Raw genomic sequence first — 24,350 nt, 5'->3', positions numbered from 1 at the left:
CTTCTGGTGCCACCACGGCTGGATTGGAACTGATGGACAGAGTCAGGTTTGGATTATACTGTTGTTTCCCAAACTTGGGTCTCCAGCTGTTCTTGAACTACAATCCCCATCATCCCTGGCCACTGGTCTTGTTAGCTAGGGATGATGGGAGTTGTAGTCTGAATACTAAACTGTGTTTTAGACCTTCCAGCTGCTGCTCTCTGCAGTGGAGTTTGCAACTTGACTAACAGAATTACGGATTTAAAATCCTAACTATTTGCCCCCCCTCCAATTCCTTAGTGTTTCTTAAACTGGAGCTGGGTAGCTGAGGTCAGCAACGTGCTTCTCCGAAATAGTTAGGCTGCGTTAACCTGCCCTTAGTGGGATCTTAATTTTAACAAGGCATATTGCGTAAAAGTAAAAGCAGAGTGCGTGGGAGGAATAGCTGTGAGAATCTTTGGCGTTCTGTTTCTCTCGCTTGGAACCACGTACGTTGCCGTAATGCACATCAGCTGTGTGAGCCTATTAGCTGGCTTCGGTGTCAAAAGCTTCAATGGCAGAAGATAATGAGTAGAGTTCATTCACTCTGTGCAATTTTGCATCTATTCATAACCTCTTTGCTGGAGGTAGAAAGTGCTTCCATTCATTATAGCGTATAGCGTTCAAAAGTAATTTCATTGATAAGGTCTGCGTTTCCGTCATAGTGCTCCTACATATATATGAGTCATCCGTAGCTTTTATTCTAAGTCGTTTAGCGGAAAAATTAACTCTGGGATTATTATTTTTTTGCATGTCCCCCTCCCTGTCCCTCATTAGCTCTCCTTTCCTCACATGGGGGTACACTGTCTCCACATTTGCTGAAGTTCAGTTTGATTTTTTTTCCAAAGGCATGTTGCTCTGTTCAAATTGCAAAATCTCAAACCAGCTGGATGAAATCACAGTACACTAGTACACAGTATCCCCTTTTGGTTCTGGAGGTCTGTAATTCTCTCTTTGCGTTAACAGCAGAGGTGATGTTTGTCCTTCTTTGCCTTTATCTTCCACCACTGCCTACTTTTCCTGCTGTGCTTGAAAAGTGAATGAATAGATTTCCATTCCTAGGGAGGAACACAACTGGAGGATCAAGTTCTGCCTTCCCTTTTTGCCCCACACTTTAACATCCTCTTCGACCTTTAGGTCAGCTACTTGGAAATGTAGATGACCAGTGGAAGGCTTACTCTGTAGTATGACTTGAATGTTCTAAGGCACTGGATTTGAGGCTTCAGTCACTTTACGGATATGGGTTTGAATCCCACAGCTGCCAGTCCATTGAGTGGAAGGGCCATAGCTCAGTGATAGACCTATTTGCTTTGCATGCGCAGGCTCCCAGATTTGAGGCCTAGCAGCTCCAGGTAAGGCTAGGGAATTCCCCTGGACAGCTGCTGCCAGCCAGTGTACGCAATACAGAACTAGAAGGACCAATGGTCTGACTTGGTGTAAGACAGCTTCCTATGTTTATGCCAAAATTGGATTTTTTTTTATTCTCACATGTTCATTTGTTCCTTGGAGCTCAAAATTAGCAGTGGCTGTGGTAGTTCAGCTTCTTTATTTTTTCCTAGGGATTTTTCCCCCCTGGGGTGGTGAGAAATAGCTTACTCTGAGTAAATTCTCAGAATATGTATTTTGATAAATTTTAGCTCATCTCTAGCTAAAACAATAGTATCCTAGAATGTTAAATGAGAAGGGATCCTTGCAAAGAAGGAATTTGCAGCTGCCCCATACAGGAATCGAACTTGCAGCTTTGGCGTCATTAGCACCACGCTCTAACCAACTGAGCCATAACATAAGTGTGATATTGCCTACAGACCCTCCTGGATATTAAGATCTGCAGGGGGGGGGCATCTTGGTAGTTCCACCTTCCTCAGAGGTTCAGGGGGTGGAAGTTGGCCCAGGAGAAGCCCCTAAATTGTGGAGTTCCCTCCCCTCAGCGGTATGTCTGTCTTGTTCACTATACAGCTTTCAACAAATGCTGAAGAGGCGATGCAGCTTTTTACTCTTTGACACCTGAGATGGATGTCACCCTGTTCTTGTGACTTTAATCTGTTTTAACTGTTATTAATCTTGAATTCTGAGTACAGTGGTACTTCGGGTTACAAACACTTCAGGTTACAGACTCCGCTAACCTGGAAGTAGTACCTCAGGTTAAGAACTTTACCTCGGGATGAGAACAGAAATCGTGCGGAAGCGGGAGGCCCCATTAGCTAAAGTGGTACCTCAGGTTAAGAACGGCCCTCCGAAACGAATTAAGTTTGTAACCAGAGGCACCACTGTAGCTTCAACCCGCCTTCTAATTACCTGCTGGTGAAGGACAAGGTAATAAATTTAATAAAGACGACAGTGATGATGATGATATTGATAATAAGATGCAGGCCAATGACGGTCAGAGGACAGTGCTCTTTTCTCAGTGCTGGAGATTGGAGTAGATGTGCTTGTGTAACTGTAGTGATGGTGACCAACTTGGGATGGCCTTTAAAAGAGTGTTAGTGTTATCCTCCATCAATGTGTCTATCAGTGACTAGCAGCCATGATGGCTATTCTCTGCTTTGGGATTCCAGTTCCTGGGAATCATTTTTGGGAAGAGTGCTGTTGGGCTTGTGTCCTGCTTGTGGGTTTCCCATAGGAATCTGTTTGGCCACTGTGAGAACAGGATACTGGACCAGATGGGTTCTCTTTGACCTGATCCTTGTTATGAATAGTTTGGAAATGGCCGCCCAGGTTACAAGTGCTAAGAGTGAGCCTGCAAATTAGCTCATGTGTGGCACATGAATTATAGACAAGTGCAGTGACTAGACAATTGACTTTTTAATGGAGTCTGCTATAGCAATAAAGTTCCTGCAGATGGACATTTTGTAATATAGTCAGACGAATTGTATTGCCGTTTATTAAAGCAGATTCTTCCGCAGGCTAGGGACAAGTTCAACACACTGATATTCTTCAAATTTTAATTAATAAGTGATGCTCACATTTATAATTTATCCACCTTTGTATATTGAAGAATAGGCCATGTGGAACCCATGAAGTTTCCCCTGTAAATAGGAAATTTATAAATAGCATTTGATAATTATCGACTTATGGCTGAATGTACAGGCTGTGGCACTTTTCTGTAATTATGGATGTGTGGTAATTATCAACAGAATCGTTTAATTAAATGACTGCCTTTTTTTGTTAGGTTCCAAATGGAGAATGTAAAATGTATCAATTTGGCCCTTGCCCTACAAAATCCACTAAGCCCAAGGGGCTACTTGAAGCCTTGGATATGAACATTTTGAAAGACTATGTATGTGCTACATATTTTATTTTCAGTGATGGGGAAACTGTGGTCTTCCAGCTGTTTTTGGACTACAGTTCCCATCATCCCTGACCACTGGTCCTGATAGCTGGGGATGGTGGGAGTTATAGTCCAAAAACAGCTAGAGACCCAAATTTGGGAAACACTGGTGTACACAATACTTTGCTAGATGGACCAGTGCTCTCACTCTAGTTGGCTACTGAAAGAACAGGGGGCTGGACTATGTTACTATGTTTGGCTCCACCCCCTGTGTGTAGTGGTCTCTATGTTTACAACCACATGCATACAGGGTTAAGATCTGTACATGCTTGCATATAACTTGTACATGCTCCAGATGTTCATGCTATGCATGGTGGATGTCATGGAGCAAACCATCATGCATGGCAAGCTGGTAGGCACAGTGTTGAGAATGGGACTAGTCAGAGCAGCAGTAAGCAGGTGCAAGGGTTGCCATATGTCCTCTTTTTCCAGGACATGCCCTCTTTTTCATAGGTATGTAAAATGAGAGTTGTCATAGAGATCCATAGTTAAAAGTAGAAGCTGGCAAATGTGTCCTCTTTTCTGCTCTTCAAAATATGGCAACCCTAATTATCCAACGTGTTCTGCCCCCACAGGGTTCAGTTATTAGCAAATCTGAGTATTAGGTAGAAGGAATAACAGTGCTTCCCCTTTCAGAAAAGATAGTGCCTTTCCCCCTTTTTAGACCTCAAGTCAGGTTGGGAAATGTAGGCATAGCAAGATTCCAGTTTTTATTGACTCTTCCCATAGCGGGAAGAAACCTCCCTTCCTCCTTTGTTTCAGTGATCTTGCATACCAGGAAGATGGGCGAATTCACTCATTCTTACATAACTACACAAAGAACTTCATAAAAAGCTTCTAACCACTTTCATTCAGAGCCAAAGAACAGCCTATTGGAATGTGAGTAAATATTTCTACATGTGCCTTGTGATCTTCAATAAATCTGTGTATGAGAACTTTGTGGAGTTTTGTTCAATGCTATCCAGAAGTCTCAAAGGTGGCGCTGTGGTGTAAATCTCTGAGCCTCGGGCTTGCCAATTGGAAGGTCGGCACCGCTCTGGCGGGAAGGTAAACGGTGTTTCCGTGTGCTGCTCTGGTTCGCCAGAAACGGCTGGCCACATGACCCAGAAAAACTGTCTGCAGACAAACGTCAGCTCCCTCGGCCAATAAAGCCAGATGAGCACCGCAACCCCAGAGTTGTTCGCAACTGGACTTAACTGTCAGGGGTCCTTTACCTTTTACCTTTTATCCAGAAGTTTCAGGACAGAATACGACATACGAGTCCCAGTTGCCCAGTGAAGGTGGCTAAAATTTATGAGAGATCTGTAACTGCACTTGAAATGGGTTAAACATTTACTTATATTTCTAACACAAGATATGAAATATACACGCATAAATGAAAAACTGGAGGGAATGGACATCAGACTAATAAAAAAAGAGAAACTCTAATAGGACAGAAAAGCCCTGCAGTGTTTGGGGGTAAAAAAATAATTGTAAAGGCTTGCCTAGGAGGATGAAGTATACATGATTAAACTGAACATGCTGCAAGCCACAAAATAATTAATTCATAAAAGGGAAGCCACAGTGTAAGAAGATTATATTAACAAGCTTACAAACACAATCCCAAATAAACAATGATATTAAATCCCACACAACAGTTAGAAGTTTTTGCAACCAACTGTTGACAAACTTTAGATACCATCAAATTTTTAGAGATTTTAGATAACTTTAGTTAGTATTTAGTAAATGTGATCGGGACACCCACCCACCCACCCAAATAAAAATCCTCACTTCTGGAAGAAAGGCTTAAGATGCAGCTTAGAAGTTAATTGTGCTCCAAGCTGATATATATATAGGTCCTCTGAGAATCCAAAATAAACAGTCTATCCCAGCAGCACAGCTTCCCTGCATTAATACTGTTGAAAAGTACTAGGCAATTGGATGTTTGGGGGAAGGCTAGTGCGTCAATGTAGGAGCATAAGAAGCTGACATAAGAGTCAGACCGTTGCCCCATCTAGCGCATTCCTATCTAGGAACACCAGGGGCTGAATCTGTGACCTTCCCACTGAAGCTACATCCCTTCTCCAAAGCTCCAAGCAGCCAGTGTGGTGTAGAGGTTAAGAGCAGTAGACTCGTAATCTGGTGAACCGGGTTCGCATCCCTGCTGCTCCACATGCAGCTGCTGGGTGACCTTGGGCTAGTCACACGTCTCTGAAGTCTCTCAGCCTCACTTACCTCACAGAGTGTTTGTTGTGGGGAAGGAAGGGAAAGGAGATGGTTCGCTGCTTTGAGACTCCTTAGGGTAGTGATAAAGCAGGATATCAAGTCCAAACTCCAACTCCTCCTCCTCTTCTCCTTCTTTCATAAATGCTGCATCTTGTGGTTAGTTGGGGGTACCAGTTTCATGCTGTCTTGTTAAATTATGTCCTTTTAACCCACCCTTCCTCCAAGGGGCTGAGAGCGACATGTGTATTCTCACAACAAACCTCTAAGATAGGCTAAGGAGGGAGTTGCTGCCCCAACGTCACCCAGTAAGCTTTTATGGTTGAGTGTGGACCTGGGTGTCCAACACTATAATTGCTACACTACACTGGCACTCACTAAATTTCTACTTTCTACATATTAACTAAGAAGTAAGATGGGAGACGCTATCTCAGTGGCTGCTGTACATATTTGAAAAGACTCATTTACAGAGAGTTATAAACATCTACTTTTGAGCAATTTATGGAAAAACTTGATGTATTAGATTTCATTTGAAAAACTGCCTATGTTACCAAAATTAAATTGTCTTTTATGGCATATACTGACACTCTTTTCTGTCTCTTCTTACTTCCCCATATCACAAACCTGTTATCCCTCTTGGCAAATTTCTCCCTGTTTGTGCATCCTATTCGTCCTCATCCAAACTACATGGCTTCAATCTACTCCTTATTTATTCATATAGAAAGTAGAACAGGGTCTTCCCTTCATTTTCTTTCTTTATTAATTTCTGTCTTTTAGTATCACACCCTTCCTTCATTAGGAGTCTTTTTCTTTTTTTTCCATTTGCAGTTGTTGTGCTACACTCTCTAAATACAGCGGGCGACTTCTAGGGAAATTCATCTGAGGGATACAATCTGCTCTTTTTGTTTCTGTTTTGCTTTCTCACTGCATATTGAAAAGGAAAAAGTAATCATTTTATAAATTTATAGTTGTAGGAAAACATATACTGTATTTTAAATGCTGGAAACGGTTTCATAAGCTGAATTTCATGAGTCCTCCATGATCTGATTCAATTTTTAAATGGCAGAGTGATTTAAATGATTTTTGTCCTATCTTTTTCTTATGGACCTCAGGGTAGCACACATGCCAGATCCCGCCCCCCCCCCAGCAATTCTTTTAAAAATAGATTAGACTAAGAAATACAGACAGAAATACAGATTAGACTAAGAAATACAGACAGTCACCTGGTGAGGTTTGGGGTTAAGAAAGTATTTAAACCCAAGCCTTGGTGATCCCAGATCAACACTCTAAGCCAGTGGTTTTCAGTGTAGTGGTCCTGACCCCTGGAGGGGGGCAGTGTGATTACCTAGGGGGCACAATGAGGTAATGGGGTGGCAGGGGGTGGCACTGAAGTTGTAAATGACTATCAGACTTTGAAAAGCTGGTCTCACTGGATCAAGTTTTGTTGATGAAATCCTTCTAATTGGATTTTGAATAAATGTGCAAATACTTTTTTATTGCTTTGAATTTATTCTTTTTTCCCCTTTGGTCGATCCTGCAAATTGCTATTTTGAATAATGATTTTTATAGGCAGCACTGGGAATGAGTTTATGGAATCAAGGGAGCAGTGCCCCCCCAAACGTTTGGGAACCACTGCTCTAACCACTTGTACTGTACTGGGTCAAATATATGAATTAACCGCTGTTAATGCTCTTCCGCCTGGTCAGCAGCATGAGTGGTAAAATGGTAAATAATCTAATAAAGCAAATGGGGACAAATTTCATGCCACATTCTGCTTCTCCATTAGCAGCGCTGTTGTCAAGTCAAATATGCCATCACCCAATTGAAAGTTTCCCCTATAATGCAGGACGTATTAATGATTGTGTTGTTATCAGTGCTTTGCAAAGCTTTGTCTCACAAGCTGCCTTGAAATGCAACTAGATTACATCTATTGGCTACATCCCTGTCAGCTCTTATTGTCCTCTTGTCACGGGCAGTAATCTGATGGGTTAAGGGATGACCTGTTTCTTTATAAGCTCTTGTTATCGTCCCATTAGTCCATATACTTGGCCAATAGGATGTGTTGCAGGGTGAGAATGCTGTGCGTCAGTTAGTTGTGCATAAACACGTGCCCGGTATCCCGTCAAGGCTGCAGTCCTGTACACATGTACTTGGAGGGTAAGCTTCATTTAAATCAGACTAAGGAGGCTGCACATCGCTCACTCAGAGTGGCAAGGGAAGTCGTGGGGCAGGATATGGTTCTGCATTTGCATCTCCATCTTAGGAAATCCCCCATATCTGTAAGAAAGTAATGGGGATGGGCCTACCGATCTCTGATCTGTGGAGTGAGACACCAAAGGGCTCAACACACATTCAAACAACACAGAACAGTCCTATGTTTCACCAGTTTCTGGAAACTCAATAACACAGCTGTTTAAGAAGCATAAAGAAGCAAGTGATTCCAAACATCACAGACATTGCCTTGCCTTGCACTCTCTCAATTGCCCATCTTCATGGGGGACCCCTGAGATTGGCAGAAGTACACAAAATCTTTACTGGGATGGAAAGCTATGAAATGGCCTAACAAGGACTTAGTGGTCTCAGTGTCCACAGAATACTGACTAAGGCCCCATCTGCAATGTACATTTAAAACAGTGGTCATTATTTATTTATTTATTTATTTATTATTTAAATTTGTATACCATCTTATACCCGCAAATGTTTGGTTCTCAAATATTTTTCTCTGCCCCATGCTTTCAGAATAAAATTTGCTCGTATCACACCAAACTTTTTATTGATAAGAAATACATTGGAAAACACAACTAGGATTGTCCTTGGTATTGCGTGGTGTTTGTGCTTTCATTTTGAAAAGCTGTCTATCCATCTCCTACTACACACACACACACACACACACACATACACGGTAAAAGGTAAAGGACCTCTGGACGGTTAAGTCCAGTCAAAGGCGACTATGGGGTTACGGTGCTCATCTCGCTTTCAGGCCAAGGGAGCCAGCGTTTGTCCACAGACAGCTTTCTGGGTCATGTGGCCATGACTAAACCGCTTCTGGCACAACGGATCACCATGATGGAAGCCAGAGCACATGGAAACGCTGTTTACCTTTCCACTTGAGCGGTATCTGTTTATCTACTTGCACTGGCGTGCTTTCGAACTGCTAGGTTGGCAGGATCTGGGACAGAGCAATGGGAGCTCATTCCATCGCGGGGTAATACTATTTTGTGATACCATCGCAGGGTGATAGTATTTTTATACTACACTACACTGAAATATTTAAATGTTTCTTTGCTTGTCCTTGAATCTTCCTGCCACACTTACCATCCTGTCCTGGTACAGCAGTGTGGTGCACCACATCCTTTGAGAACCACAGATTTCAATCAATATGCTACCACTTTAAGCAGTCACAGGTCTCTCCCCTCTAAAAATCATGGCAGCTACTTTCCGCTGGCAATTTTTATTTATTCAAAGAAACCAGTGCCGGTTTTTCTAAAGACCTGAGCACACATGTTTTCTGAAAAACTTTCTGGGGTTGGAAAATTACTCTCAAATCCCAGTTGGTGGCCATTGGGAGTAAAGGGTCTGAGTGAATTGGTGTTTATGTCTCCCACATCAGCCCTGCAGGTACATAAGTAGAGAATGTCTCTGGAGGAAGAAAGGTAAGCGCAGTGTAATTGAGGCCACACGTCGGGGGTAAGAGTAGAATAATGACCAACACACAAAGGATAATTTCTGGGGAAGGAAACATTTAGAATGGGAGTTGTGTGTGCATGTGGAGGGTTAGGTTATGTAAGTAAGTATTAACAATATATGTAATGCACTGACCTTAATCTAGTGTGAATACTGGACAGCTTGCTTTGGTGTTGTTCTGCATCTGTAATGGGTGGGTGAGACAGCAAATTCTGGAGGTAAAAATGGTGGGTGTCTACTTCTACTCCTTGCTGTGCAGGGATAATCTCTGCAAGGAGGTGCACATTTAATTTATAGATGGAGGGAAGCAGGAGAGCTCTGTGTTTTCTTCCCACAGAAAGTAAGAGAAACTGTGACAATAAATCACAGAGAACTGGAGAGGCCAAGATGAAAATGTCACTGCCCAAACACAGCGTAATGAAAGATACAGCTGGAATTTTGTTCGTGTTTTTTTTTTTTAAATGGCTGCTTCATCTGCTAGAACTAACAAGACATTTTACCTGGCATGACATCAAAATGGTTGTGGCAATGTCATATTCCCTAAAGCGTTTCCCAAACCGAGGAAACTTCTTTCTTTAAGCCGAAATCTTTCAGTCAAATGTAACTTAATCGGAGAGTATTCTTAACAAACAAAAAGCAATTTGCTTAGAGATTCTACATTTCTAAATGTCTTCCGATAGCCATCTTTTCTTACAGGGAGAGGCCACTAAATCCTTGAATATATTTGTGTTGCGAGAGCAATTAACGTATGGGAGTACAGCTGAGCCAGAATCTCTTGGTAGTCTGAGAAAATTTCCATGAAAAAGAAGGCCACTTAGCACAGCGGTTACTAACAGCTCCCAGGGCAAGTGCACACCCTGGAGGGGTGGGGTACTGTTATGTACTGAGTTGAATAGGATCCAAAATGCAGCAGTATGATTGGTCCGCAGGAGCCACCCAATCCAGTTCCAGGTGGAAGTGAACCCACAACCTGATTGGCCTACAGGAGAATCCCGGAATTAGCCAATCACGTGCAGCCCATTGTGTAAATAATGTATATAAAGCAGATATTCTGGGGCAACTTTCATTCCTCCTCACCACTATGAGCTGAATAAAGAGCATGAAATCCATTCTCGACTGAGTATATTTCAGGTACATTGGGTGAAGGAGCTGGCTGCTGGCTAACCCCACTGGAGCGACCCCAAGAGAGGAGCTCTGGGCCACGCTACACTGGGGGCACCTGCTTCATGCCCCTTCAAAAATCTGCACTCAGGGCCATGGCCCCCCCGACACTGCCCACGCCATGCCCCTGACTTAGCAGAATCTTCTCTAAACATTCTCCACCATTTTCTCCCCATGATGTCCCAGGATGACACTTGATCTGGGCTATTTATGGAGGATGCAGAACGATGGCCAGATCGTCTGTGCATAACTCAAACATAGGATTGTGAAGTAGGGTTGGAACGGCGATCACTGTATCTTTTCTTTCAAGCATTGTAGCAGCATAGTTTAATATTTCTCTTTTAAAGTTTTGCTTAATGTTTTTAGTGGTTTCCTTACTGTATCGTGCCGACTTTTTGCTCATGGCTGTATGATTGCAAATGGCGTGAACCTCTTAGAAGTTCTGTTGTTATTATAGGCTATTAAAATGAAATAAACAGAATGGAATGAGCTTAGTGGTAGGACGCAGAAGGCCCTTTGTTCCACCCTTGGTGACTCCAGGAAGAGCTAGGAGAGACTTCAGCTTAAAATCCTGGACAGCTGCTGCCAGTCAGTGTAGACAGTACTAAGGTAGATGGACCAATGGCCTGACTCAGATTCCCACGTTCCTATGTGCTACTGTTACAAATTGCAGTGGCAATGAAACCCCCACCATCTTTAAAGGAAAAAAAGAAAGTAGCTGTGCTACGGCCGCTGCTAATGGCAAGCCCTGTTCCTGGGAAGCTATTGAAGAATATCTCCTCCTGCTGGATAAATTTTCTGAAATGGTTCTCAATCTCAAATTTATCTGCCCACAAACAGCACAGAGAATTGTGAGAGGAAACAACTGTGATTGAATGAATTTAATGCTTCCTTTAAAGTTTTTTTCGAGCTTTGAGTCTGAGCGGGCACATGTAAAATAGTTGAATCACAAAGCTCCAGCCGCACAACTGGCACACACAGAAACCCTCAGGTTTTTTTTAGTTTAGTTAGATGCTGAGAAATTGCACCATGGCCTGGCTTAAAGGTCGCATGTATCTTTGCAAGAGAGATGGGCTGGGAGAAAAGCAAAAGAAAATGGCGCTGCCTCTGGTGACACACCCTCCACCACCATCATTATAGTGTTGGCCTTTTTAAAAAACATTTTCTAGCGATTGCTATGATTTCCTAAAGTACCGTATTTTTTGCTCTATAAGACTCACTTTTTCCCTCCTAAAAAGTAAGGGGAAATGTGTGTGCGTCTTATGGAGCGAATGCAGACTGCGCAGCTATGCCAGAAGTCAGAACAGCAAGAGGGATCGCTGCTTTCACTGCACAGCGATCCCTCTTGCTGTTCTGGCTTCTGAGATTCAGAATATTTTTTTTCTTGTTTTCCTCCTCCCAAAACTAGGTGCGTCTTGTGGTCTGGTGCGTCTTATAGAGCGAAAAATACGGTAATAAGTATCGGTAAAGCATTTTTGAATACATGCTGTATTAATGTTATGTTTTATTATTATGTCAGGTTGTTTGAGTGAGGTTCTTCGCTGTGGGGGTTAGATATTTAACACATTTACAGTATTTATTGATTTAAAACATTTGAAAACTGTTTTACTCAAAAATGCTCTCCCAGGTTGCGTAGAAGTGCAATTTATACATAAACGAGGAATGAAATACAAAAAGCAATATGCATAAAAATAGTATTAAAACTAAGTGATAATCTAAAACAAATATAACTGGTTATGTGTCTGGATAAGTTTGCAGAAACAGAAAAGCTATCAATGGGCATCCAAAAAAGTATAGCAAAGGGGCCTTCCTAATGTCAACAGGCATGCAGTTCCAGTGGTCAGGTGTTGCCACACTAAAGGAATAACTCCTTGGAAATGTGGAATGAACATTGGGAGGCACTTGTAGAAATCCAAGCTCCACAGATTGAAGTGATTGAACAGGCATGTATGGCTGGGCTAACACTAGAAACCTTGTTTTTGCGTTCATGGGTGTTAATTTTTTTTGGCATCAATTGGATAAAAATTTCGGCACTCAATCACTGTTTACCTTATTACAGTGGTACCTCGGGTTACATATGCTTCAGATTATATATGCTTCAGATTACAGACTCCACTAACCCAGAAATATTACCTCAGGTTAAGAACTTTGCTTCAGGATGAGAACAGAAATCACGCTCCGGCGGCGTGGCGGCAGCAGAAAGCCCCATTAGCTAAAGTGGTGCTTCAGGTTAAGAACAGTTTCAGGTTAAGAATGGACCTCCAGAACGAATTAAATACTTAACCCAAGGTACCACTGTATCTTCAACCTCATTTGTCCACATCACCATTTTATTCTCCTTAACCTTATGCTCCATCAGTTTATATGGCTGGAAACGTTTTGCATGTTTTTGTAGAAATGCCTGGTGGGCAGTGTGACCTTACTCCTCAAGGTCATGTAAACCATGTTTACTGGAAAATATTAATTCAAGGTGGTAGGTAATGCCAGATTATCTGCTTAACCTGAAATTTTCATGTTTTTCTCTCCCAACCAGGCCACCAAGGACAAGACAGGTTTGACCGCAGATTCCTCATAAATGTGAAGCAAAACACCTGACATTATGTTTAGTACTAAAAGGTGAGTACCTGTTGTTTCTCACCTTCCTCTGTCTTTTTTAATCCATCCAGACAACATACAACGAATGCGTTTGTTCAGAAGAGCTTGATGTGGAGCATATGAACTGCATTGCAATTGTTGTTTGCCTTTAATTTGGGGGGTGAAAGAGCGCCCACTTACTTAGTCGCCAGAATGAACTGGGCTGCTTAAGAGTTAAAGTCAAACACTCAAAAAACTCTTGAGAGTTTTTTAAGTGATCACCTGCAGCCCTTGAGAAATCAAAGCCCTTCTTTCCTTTTCTGCTCTTCCTCCTCTTCTGGTTCTCTCCCTTCTCCTAGGGGGAAAGTTGAGAGCCCCTCTGTAGTAGCATATGTACACCTAGCACCACTGGCATAGCGTATGCACCTGCTGCCTGGGGTGGGCACACAGGGCGCGTCCCCTTGGGGGGCAGGGCACGGAGGGAGCCTGCTGCAGCTCACTGCAGCCCAGCAGAGCGATGGCAGTTCTCTGCCGCTGACTCTTCGCTCCTTCCCCAGGCAGTGGCGTAGCATGGGTTGTCAGCACCCGGGGCAAGGCAAGTAATTTGCGCCCCCTAACCCGTGAGCCAGGTAGGGGCAGAGAGCTGCGAGTGCGAGCGCCCCCCAGATGTTGCGCCGGTGCGGCCAGCCCCCCCTGCACCCCCCACGCTATGCCACTGTCCCCAGGTCAGACCTGACCTGGGAGCAGAGTTGCAGTGTGTGATGGCCTGGGACTCGGGCTTGGACTTGGAGCCGGAGGAGTCTCAGTCCGCACCAGATCTTCTGCCTCAGGCGGCATCTGAACTGAGTTTGGGGCCTGATTCTGAAGAGCCCCAGTCTACACGGCTTCCTCTGCAACAAGCACCAGCTGGGCCAAGTCAGGGGCCTGAGCCTGCCCTGGCTCCAGATGCGGGGATTACCTCGTTGCCCTCTGCTGAGCAATCACGTACAGCTGCTCCACTACCAGTTTGGTTAGGAGAGGCTGAGGCGGCCTCTGGTTCTAGTAATCCACCGACATCTCCCGAGCTGCAGAGACTCAGGTCTGAGAGAAGGCAATGCTCACCTTCGGGTGAGTCAGGGAGGTGAGTCACTGGGGGATCAGGACCGGCCGTTACCCCATCAGAGATAAAAGGCTGCCAGACCCCCCACCCCAGGTTGCGGGAGCAACATTGCTGCTTGCTGGAACCTGCCTGAGACCTTGTGCCTAACCTAGCCGGGTTACCTGCCTTGGCCCTGTTGGACTGACTCCTCGCGGAATCCTTGGATTTGGGACCGGACCTGGACCGCGTAGCTTGGGTTAACCCCTGTGCCCAGCACACAGTGGAACTGTGGTTTGGTGCCAGGAAGCTGCCTTGACAGCTCCTGCATGTGTTCCGCCCAGCCGAGGAGAGAGGCTCTGTTGCCAACTCTCCTCCACTCTGATTGTGGCACCTGACCATAGAGCCCATGGTCCCTGGCAGGAAATAATGTTCAGGGCCCAAGGCCTCTCCTCAATATGTGCCATTTTCTTCCAAGCCTCATAAGGACTTCCCCTTGTTGTTGGCAGCCAGTGCCATCCCTTGGACAGGTTGTAAGAAGGCAGGGAGGTGGGAGAACAGACTTAAGGTTGCCCCAGTAGACCATCTTTCACATTCTTGATGGAAAATGCCATTTTAAGTAGAGCAAAATTAAATTGCTCTATAAAGAGAATTAAAAGTTTGGGTTTGCTCTCAAAGGAAATCTGAGAGTGTTCTAATATCATAGTGGCATTTACAATGTGAACGGGCTCTGCGTATCTCATCGCAATCCCATTTTCAAGCGTAAAACTTGTTCCCTACTGAACGGGTTGGCAGGCAAAACACTGTGGTATGAAGCGTAGTACCTGCTGACTACAGGTTTGCATTTAGTGAATCATCTCTGCCTGCTGAGACCCGAGAAACTTTGAGAATAACTTTGTCATACTTTGAGGTCATAATCAAGGAAAATAGCTGGTTATATATAACAAATACATGCAAACAAGCTGTAACAAAAAATAGGTGATGCGCCTATTTTTTGAGCTTCATTTCTTTGTTAAACACATAGCTTTAGGACAGGTTTAAATGGCCCATGTTCAGAATACAGATCTTGACTTAATAAGCTAATATATGTATAGACCTTATGACAATTTTGTCCATGCACCATCACCTCTTCCCTCCTTTCTCAGTGATTAACCCAGGAAGTTCACAGGCCCACAGGAGGGCTTGTGGGAGTGGTTGGGATACCAAAGAAGGATGTCAAAAAAACACCAGAGTGATCAGTTCTGGTGCTTTTTAAAGAAAAGTGTAGACTTACAGCAAATCAGCCTGCCAGTTCTCCTAGCCTTTGTGGGATGGGCACTGCAGCAAGGAGATGGCTTGTCCATGTTCAGGCAAACAGGTTTACATTCTTTATATACAACGCAGCATATGTCACTTTTTCTAGGACTTCCCATCGCTTCACCTGCCCAGATAAGGGCATAGGTGGCGAATACCCAAGTCTTACAGATAGCTCTCCTTTCTGGGCTCGCACCCCAGTGCGCCAAGCCCACAGATAAGGATAACATCAAAGCAAGCCAATTACCTTATCTCAAAGCTAATAGAGTGGCCGGATGGTCAGGGTATAAATGATAAATTTATTATTAATAATTATTATTATTAAAGAAAGTGAATCTGAACATATATGAGCCAATTGCTACAACAAATACCAGTTAATTGTGGGGATGGCATTAGCAGAGCTTCTGGAACAGTCCACCCTTGGTTCAACACATCTTCAATGGACCATAGTTTCCCCTGTGAAGAAACAATGCATACCAGAATAAGAACAAGTCAGGGACTTAAACCAGCTTCAAACCCTGCTTTTATATCCTAGATTTCTCCACACTGGTAACCATAGCTTCCTGCTCTTGGATGTGACTTTACTACATTTAATTGAAACTAAAATAAAGAAACTGGAGATCAAGATTTTCAGCAGTCTGATTTGGGGTGCAATTCCTATAAACTGAGGATTGCATGCTTAAATTTGTCTCATTGAGATGAATGAGACTGAATCGTGCTTTATTTGTGGTCCTCTGTCAAACTCTGGCTGCCTTGTGCCCTGCATGACTTTTTTTTTATCCTAGTCCCACCTTTCGCTTCCAGTTCATGTCCCCCCCCCCCCGATTGGAATTTCCCACCTCTTGAAAGGCAATTAACACGATAAGAATAGCAGGTAACTATTTTCTCGTGTTTTGTTGCAGCCTTGTCCTCCTTCCTGTCCGTTATTATACGTTTAGGATGCTTTACATGTTGGCTTGTTTCTAATTTCTTTTGCTGTGCACAAGTGGCAAATTCCATGGGCGATGGAGCAAACTTGCTTTCTGCTGCTTCGGAGGGTTGGATGCGAACCAGTGGATTCAAATTACAAGAAGGGAGATTCTGGTGAAACATCAGGAATAGCTTTCTGACAGTAAGAACTGCTCATCAGTGGAGTGGACTATCTCAGAAGGTGGTAAACTCTCCTTCACTTAAAGTTTTGGATAGTCATCTGTCAGGGATTATTTGGCTGAGATTTCTTTAGCTTGGGTTTGAATAGGAAGCTATTGCCATCACCTTCACAATTTCTTTAAAAAGATTCATAGAAGTGGAAAGAGGTATTTAGGAATGAAAAGCAGCTGCATTCAAAAGAGACCTAGAAATGAAGGCTTGTTGACAACTAATTTTATTTAGAGTAGACCCAATGAAATTAATAGACCTAAGTTAGTAATGGTTATTAATTGGATGCCTATATTTAACGCAGGTCTAGATTACTTATTTATGATATACTATAACTGGCTCAATCATTTCTCTCAAAAGTTTTGCATCTTCTGTTTCTTTCTGTGTATTTTTGTTATATATTGCTGAAATCTATTTCTGGAATGAACTGGCAGTGCAATAGCTGATTAAAGCAGAATGCTTTTCATTTTATTCCCGTATCTTGTGCATGGAACTTAGTGGTATTTTCTTACTTTTTTGGCACACAAATTGAATGATATTATAACATGTGAGCAACAGGGCTTGCGCTTCAGTTGGTCTATTCTGGGTGGCAAGTATATGTGATGATTGCAACAGACAGGCTGTTTTGGGGTTTTTTGTAAATGTTAATTCACACATTTATCTATAGAATGTCTAGGATGGTCTCTTGCAGATCATTGACATGCTGTGTTCTTTTGCAAGTGCAAGCATCAACTGTTTAAACATTGGTTTTTATTTAAAGATTGTCCGACAGTGACAAGAGGGAGGCTAGTTCTGCTGTTCAGTGCAGATGTCATGAAACCCTTGGTGCTTTTGGGCTCAGGCACAGGATGGCAGACTCTGGACAGAGATGAGAAGGGATGGAAGAGTGGGGCTGGAACAGATGGAGCACAACTGGCTCCAAGGTTGGGGCAGGTGTCCCAGCTGCTCCACCCTTTTCTGTGTGGATGAGGGCCCTGCCAGAGTCTTGGGGAGGCTTCCAAGCACAGGTCCAGCACTCTCTCCCAGGACAAGGTAATGCTTCTCTCTACATTTAGTGTCAGCTTGCAGGTGAGACAGTCCTGCAGGAATATTCACATGCACCCTACCTCACCTTTAAAGCTTGCCAGGCGGATGTGGAAACTTGTTTCAGCAACTTCTCAGCCCCCATGCAGCCTTGAACTTCTTGTCACTGGGCTCATGAATCAAGCCAATGCTCATCCTTGCTAAACTTTTGCCTTGTGAAAGCTCCAAGGTTGGATGATGGTGATGATGGTGATGATTTATACCCCACTCATCTGGCTGGGTTTCCCCAGCCACTCTGGGTGGCTCCCAACAGAATTAAAAGCACAATAAAACATCAAACATTAAAAACCTCCCTAAACAGGGCTGTCTTCAGATGTCTTCTGAAAGTCTGATAGTTGTTTATTTCCTTGACATCTGATGGGAGGGCGTTCCACAGGGCAGGTGCCACTACCAAGATACTCCTTCAGATACCAGTATACTCCTTCAGGTATACTGGGCCAAGGCCATTTAGGGCGTTCAAGGTCAGCACTAATATTTAATTGTGCTCAGAAACATACTGGGAGCCAATGTAGGTCTTTCAGGACCAGTGTTATATGGTCTCGGCGGCCATTCCCAGTCACCAGTCTAGCTGCCGCATTCTGGATTAGTTGTAGTTTCTGGGTCACCTTCAAAGGTAGCCCCACGTAGAGCGCATTGCAGTAGTCCAAGCAGGAGATAACCAGAGCATGCACCACTCTGGTAAGTGGATTAGCTCCTTTCTCCCTTCTGAGTCTGTACCATTACTCTGCTTTAGTAAAGATTGCTTGCTTACGTACAGGTAAGAGCATCTGCTGTCATGTTTTGGGGCAGGAGTCAGGACAGCCAACTCTGTTCCAGGGATTAACGTTTGAATGCCAAGAATTGCCTCTTGACATTTGCTGCTGTGAACACGTAGACCACTCTCTTTACAATCACAAACTCAGACTTGCAAGTAGATGGGTGAAATAAAATGCAAGGAATCTTGCATGTCAGTTCTATTGAGATGTTATCGCCTGTCACTCTGCTACCAACTTGCCCCAGGATGCAGAAATCAGGTTGCATTGTTTACTTATTCAATAAGGCATGCTTTAAGCAGGACAGAATCTCAAAGTATAAATGTGTTTGACACAGAATTTATTTTACAAAACCAACAGAGCACATGCCGATAAAGTCAGCCTCACTGATTTCATACAGTATATTGTAGAGAATCTTTTTGTGGTTATGGGAGGAGTGGAAGATTGCATGTGATTTAGCTGCAAGCCCATTTTATGTATATATTTTAAGCCAGGCTCCACCAGAATAGAAGAGTCAGTACAGAAATTGGGATGTGGTTCTTGAGTATTTCATATGACATTTGTTAATTTTGTTAAAATAAGAAAACAAACAGGTAGAACCAAAATGAACAGAGAACTGGTGTCAAAAGCCTTTCAAAAATCAGAGCAAGAAAGGAGTCAATATATAAAAAATTATTGTGTTCTGCAATAATTTTTTGAATAAATGTGGTGCCCAAATGTAAAAAGCTCCTGTACATTTAAAAGTTGTTCAGAACAGAACAGAAGGTGTTTTACTATTAATCAGTAAGATAGCCCAATAATACAACACCTTATTAATAGTAAAACACCTTGCTTGTTTTAACTCCTTTGTTGTATGTTGCCTAGAGATGTTGACATTGGCAACTAAGGGAACAACCCTATAGCAAGATCTGACAGGATGAGTGATCTAGGATCCAGCAGATCTCCGGCTGAGCTGGGAGACCCCAGCACAGCTGTGCAACGGTGTCTTAACTCCCTCATCCTCAACACAGGCAGAGATATGCCAGCATATCCCCCCTGACTACCCCATCCCATCTCAACAGGTAGCCAGCTAGGTGGGCTGAGCCCAGTGGATCTTAAGCAGGCATAAGCTCTTAAAAAGTGATGGACCAGGGACATGGTGGAAACATAACCAGAGAGGAGGGCCTTAGCCTGGATCATAAGCCTGTTCAGCTCAGTCATGTGACCTGGCCCTGGCAATTTCAAAATCTTTTCCAGACCACCTCAGTTAATTTTTCTCAGCTAAAATGCAAGGTTGTTTTTTTTGCCAAGTTAATGCACATTTTTCAGATTTATTAATTATTGCTTGAACCCAACTTGCTATCTACCTGTTTACAGATTTGTCAAAATCTGTAATCGTAAAAGATTAATGTATTAAAACATTGGTTTTCATTAACCCCCAAAATCCCATACAATCTGATTGAGTATACAGTAGAAATATCTGTAGCTATAGGAGCATTTTTCTTCAGACTTACTTGCTAGGAATGCTGTTGCCAGCAGGTAAAATCAAAGATCTATGGCAGTCCTATTCTTTCTACAAAACTTTATTATCATCAGCAGAAGCATTTTAAAAATGTGTTAATCCAACCATGTGAAGAAATCCCATTTGGACATAGTTAGAATGGTACTGTCAGTTATTTAGCCTACAGTGCAAAATGGGTATGGTGCTTTTATCAGACACCATGAAATGCTAACAAATGGCTCTTGCCATATGTTGCCTTTTTATGGCAGTACAATATTTATATGTAACATGGCTATAAATCTCACAATTTGAGGGTACTTCAAGTTAAACGCTGTTGCCATTTCAGTTCCAGGGAGATACGGCTCTGCCTATTTTCTGGTGGGGAGTCTTAAGTACAATTTGGTATGCGTTGTGTGTCTATTTTTAATGGCACTTTCCATTAGAGTTTTAATTAAGCACACGTCGCTGCATGCAGAGAGGTAATCAAAGGCTCCCAGGAAAGAAAATTTAACTTTGCTCCAGATGTACTGAAGAATGATTTCTTGATAACGCCCAGATGAATTTCAGATAAAGAATATCTCTTTATGAAAATATTGCCAGCTTGGAAAAAATACTCTATAAATGGGTATTTTCCATAGTTAGCATGCAGGAATTGCTTCCCTGCTGTTTCTTGCGCATATTTGGGAGTGAAAAGAAGGAAACGAAGGAAGCAAAATGGTTATATATACTAGCTATCGGGTCCTGTAAGAATGTGGAGTGTTTTGTTGCTTCACTCTTGAAGCCTTCAGAAAGTCTCCAGGGGCAGCACCACATTATATCTCTACATCTACCCCTGGTTTGTGGAATAGCCTTCCTTTAAAAATATGGCAGGCACCTGCTTTCTAGAGACAACTGGAAACATTTTTGTTCTAATAAGCTTTATCAGATGGATTAATGAGTCTTTGCCATGAGTGTCTATTTTGTATTGTTTTAGTTTTGTTTTGAATTTAGTTGCTGTAGTTCTTGTGTGTGCATATGTAACTGGAGATTTTGCAGTTTTTTTATTTTGTATTGCCTTGAAATAATTGTATAGAAGTTGATTAAAACAACAACTACTCTTCTTCTTCTTCTTCTTCTTCTTCTTCTTCTTCTTCTTCTTCTTCTTCTTCTTCTTCCTCCTCTGTTGATCAGGAGTGGGGAAACTTTTGTCCTCCCAGATATTGTTGAACTACAACTCCCATAATCCCCAATTCTTGCTGGGGCTGATGGGAGTTTTAGTTAGCAACATTTGGAGGGCCAAAGGTTCCTTGCCCCAATTCTGTTCAAAGGGTAATCAAGCCAATGAGCTAGTCTATCAGGGTAAGGCACTGAGGAAGTCTGTATTTATATTTATTACTTAGAATATTAATATACCACATTTCCAAAAAAGCTTCAAGAGAAGGTGGCATAACAAAAACACAATTTACAAGCCAACCATCTAATATTAGACAATGGAACAATGGAAGACAAATGACAATTGCGATAAGCGAATGCCTGATGTAAGTGGTGTGCTTTACAATTCTTTCTAAACTATCAAGAAGATAGCTTTCCTTTTTAGGAATGATGCTCCACAAACTTAGGGCAGTTGTAAAAGCAGCCTGGTTCCTAGGCACTGCCACCCAGACTTGCCACACACACAAAAAAGGCACAGGATGTAAAGCCTGCTCACTCATCCTCACCTGATGTTGGATTATACAAGGAGGCAGTCCTGAAGGTCATGCTAGGCTTTAAAGATGAGAAACAGGACCTTGAATGAGTCGTTTCCTTAGTAAACAAACCAGCAGAACGTTGGGTTTCCAAGCCTCTAGTTTTAGTGTAATTCACCACTTTTGCTGAAAGAAATAATTGACAGGACAGCTTGTAAGCCACAAACAATCCCTGCTTCAAAAATGCATCAGCTTTTTTAATCTCATTAGGCCACTAGGAAGATAAAAGTGTGCAAGCAGATGTTCGCTGCCACAATAGCTGAAGTAATTAGCAACTTGGGATCTTTATTAGGAAAATGGTGGCTTTGGAAGTTGCATTAATCTTTCTGTATTGGTTTCTAGTGAATTTTGAACTCTTTAAAAATAAATAAAGCTAATGCTGTCTTAGATGGCAAGTAATATAATAATAGTAGTAGTAGTAGTAGTAGTAGTAGTAGTTTTATTATTTATACCCTGCCCATCTGACTGGGTTGCTCCAGCCACTTTAGGTGGCTTACAACATAATAAAAGCACAACAAACGTCAAACATTAAATTCAGGGCTGCCTTCAGATGCAAAACAATTACAGTACTTCAGCCTAAAGTGATTGGTTTGAAATAGTATACAGGCAGCGTGGAACTGTCCTTGGTGCTGAAATTAGTGTTTGTGGAATAAAAAGAGATTGAGTAGGTGCAGGGGAGGAAAAAGCCATGAAACAGATTCAAAAGTCATGTCACCTCAACGGTGACTAACTGTCAAACCTAGATGAGTTTTGTTATGAAACTTTCTACTTTAATACCACAAAAAACTTTCTTTAAATAATAAAAATTACTAACAAATTAAAAGCTAGAATACTGTGAGGAAAGAGTGAAGTGCATTCTCTTCTGTCATTTAAAACAAAGAGAATTCTTGAATTGTACTACTAATGCTGTGTCTGAGGTATGTGTGGCACTGTACAAAATGAAAGGTATGCACTGCTTTTATGGTAGGATATCTTATTATATATATTGCTGTACACTCTATGGATTGGTGGTAGATAGGTACATTAATAAACAAATAAATACATGAGACAGGAGCATCATTTACAACACCGAAAGTAATCCCTTTGGCCTCTGACAAACATGCATGCTCTTAAATGAGCGCTTAATGTCAAAATAAGTACTTGGCCAATAATAATTGCTGTAATTCCTGGGGGGAAATTACTTTTTGTGTGGTATAATGGCAACATTCACTTGATAGGTTCTGCATTGACTACACTGAATTTAGGATGGGTGACAAAGGATGTGGTGAGACATTCTGCTGTAGCTCTTCTGGGAGGGCTATTATGATGAGATGGCAAAAGTATAATAAAATTTAAGACAGAGGTACTTTCCTGGGGGATTTAGATAATTTCCCCCCCTTAGTAATCATATGGTCTAAAGTTTCTCTGTCCTTTTTAACAGCTGCTGCACATTGTTAAATGAGTTTGACCTGCCATGGGAAAATTGCATTTCCTCTTTGCTGTTTCTTTGCAGGCAGATGGGTCTGCTGCTAGTAATGTTGTTTTGCCATAAAGCCATTAATCCTCCCACATCCCTGCCAAAAGATTAGTCACTCATACCTCAAAAGTGATTCTCAACTCTGTAATTGCACAAGTTTTGGGAACAAAGTTTAAACAGGATACAAATATGAATGACCAGATAATCAGCAAATTGCATAAGCTATCAAAGCATTTTAAGGGGACAGTGTGGTAAGATTGACACGATGACATCCTGCCCAAATATAAAGTCCCAGAAAAGGGTTTAGCAGCCAGGAGAAAGCAAGGGTCCCAAAGCAAACATGTATATGCATCTTTTTAGATTCTACCAGCCCCATAAGAATAGAATTGCTTTGCAGAATCAGATCAAGATAATGCAATTGCACATTTTTGTTTCCAGAAACATATTCCATAAGCCAGACGCACCTTTCAGGTGCTTTCACGCAGGAATGAAAACATCAGCCTTGTGAGAAAAGCTACTGCAGCCGATTCTGTAAGGGGGAAGGCAAATCAAAGCAGTCCACTGGAGAAATATGTGGAAAATGTGAAAGTGATATCCATTCCCTGTTATTTTCTCCAGCTTCTGGAATTCCACAGTATAACCCTTAATCTACCTAGATCTAATCTTGCCTAGGTCTAATCTTTTTATTAAGTTGTCTAAACTGGAGCCCATCACCACTCTTCTCTGGTTATTCATACATTTCTTCTTGCTTGTCGTTCACTCATTTATAATTTTAGTTGTTTGCCACTTTTACACACACACACACACACACACACACACACAATCATGCTCAAAGTGGCTTACAACAAAGAAAACAGGGATGCGTTTCAAAAACCAAACAGTGCAAAAAAACCATTTCGTAATAACACGGCAAAACAATAGCAAATATAATAACAAAAAAATAAATCAGTGCTATAAATATAAAAACATTACATTAACAACTTTACAACTCCTGGTGATAGAGAAATAACAGGGTCTGAGAAACATTTCCCGTGCTGTTGCTCACAGCCTGTCTCCTGCAGCAGTTTGCAAGCCTTCCAAAAGGAAGGGGTGGGGTAGCTAGAAACACCCCTCCTATGATGTCTCCAACCTACCACCAATCATTAGGTGACACCCAATTTCTAATATCTTGAGAGTGGGAGAAGCAAAGAGCCTGCCTTGGGGCACAAAAGAGGAAGCAGCATAGCTTCTTTGACTCACCTTTGCAGTTCAAGGGCTTAACTGCACCCTTTGGTTTTTGGCTAGTGCTGGCTGTTTGGAAGTAGGACTTGGCTTGAGCTGGGGAGTTCTCATATTTTGAGAAAGGGAGACATACTTTCTCTCTCTTCCACTTGCTTTATATAT

General features: G+C 42.3%; 1 protein-coding gene across 4 annotated transcripts in view; it reads left to right on the top strand.

The window, feature by feature from the left end:
- Nucleotides 1-12,923: 12,923 nt before the first annotated feature.
- The window catches only part of OXR1 (oxidation resistance 1), a 191,295-nt gene continuing 179,868 nt past the window's right edge, over nucleotides 12,924-24,350 (top strand). For 3 of the 4 annotated variants that reach the window (XM_081918727.1, XM_081918729.1, XM_081918726.1), the window contains exon 1: nucleotides 12,924-13,009. In XM_081918727.1, coding sequence (XP_081774853.1) covers nucleotides 12,993-13,009 — 17 coding nt within the window. In that variant the 5' untranslated portion in view covers nucleotides 12,924-12,992. The remainder of the gene's footprint in view (nucleotides 13,010-24,350) is intronic. The other variant, XM_081918728.1, reaches the window with a different exon arrangement.

This window comes from Podarcis melisellensis (assembly GCF_964234715.1).
Source record: "Podarcis melisellensis genome assembly, chromosome: 7".
In the NCBI taxonomy this organism is placed as follows: domain Eukaryota; kingdom Metazoa; phylum Chordata; class Lepidosauria; order Squamata; family Lacertidae; genus Podarcis; species Podarcis melisellensis.
Note: the sequence above shows the minus strand (reverse complement) of the source record. Positions and strands in the feature narration are given on the sequence as shown.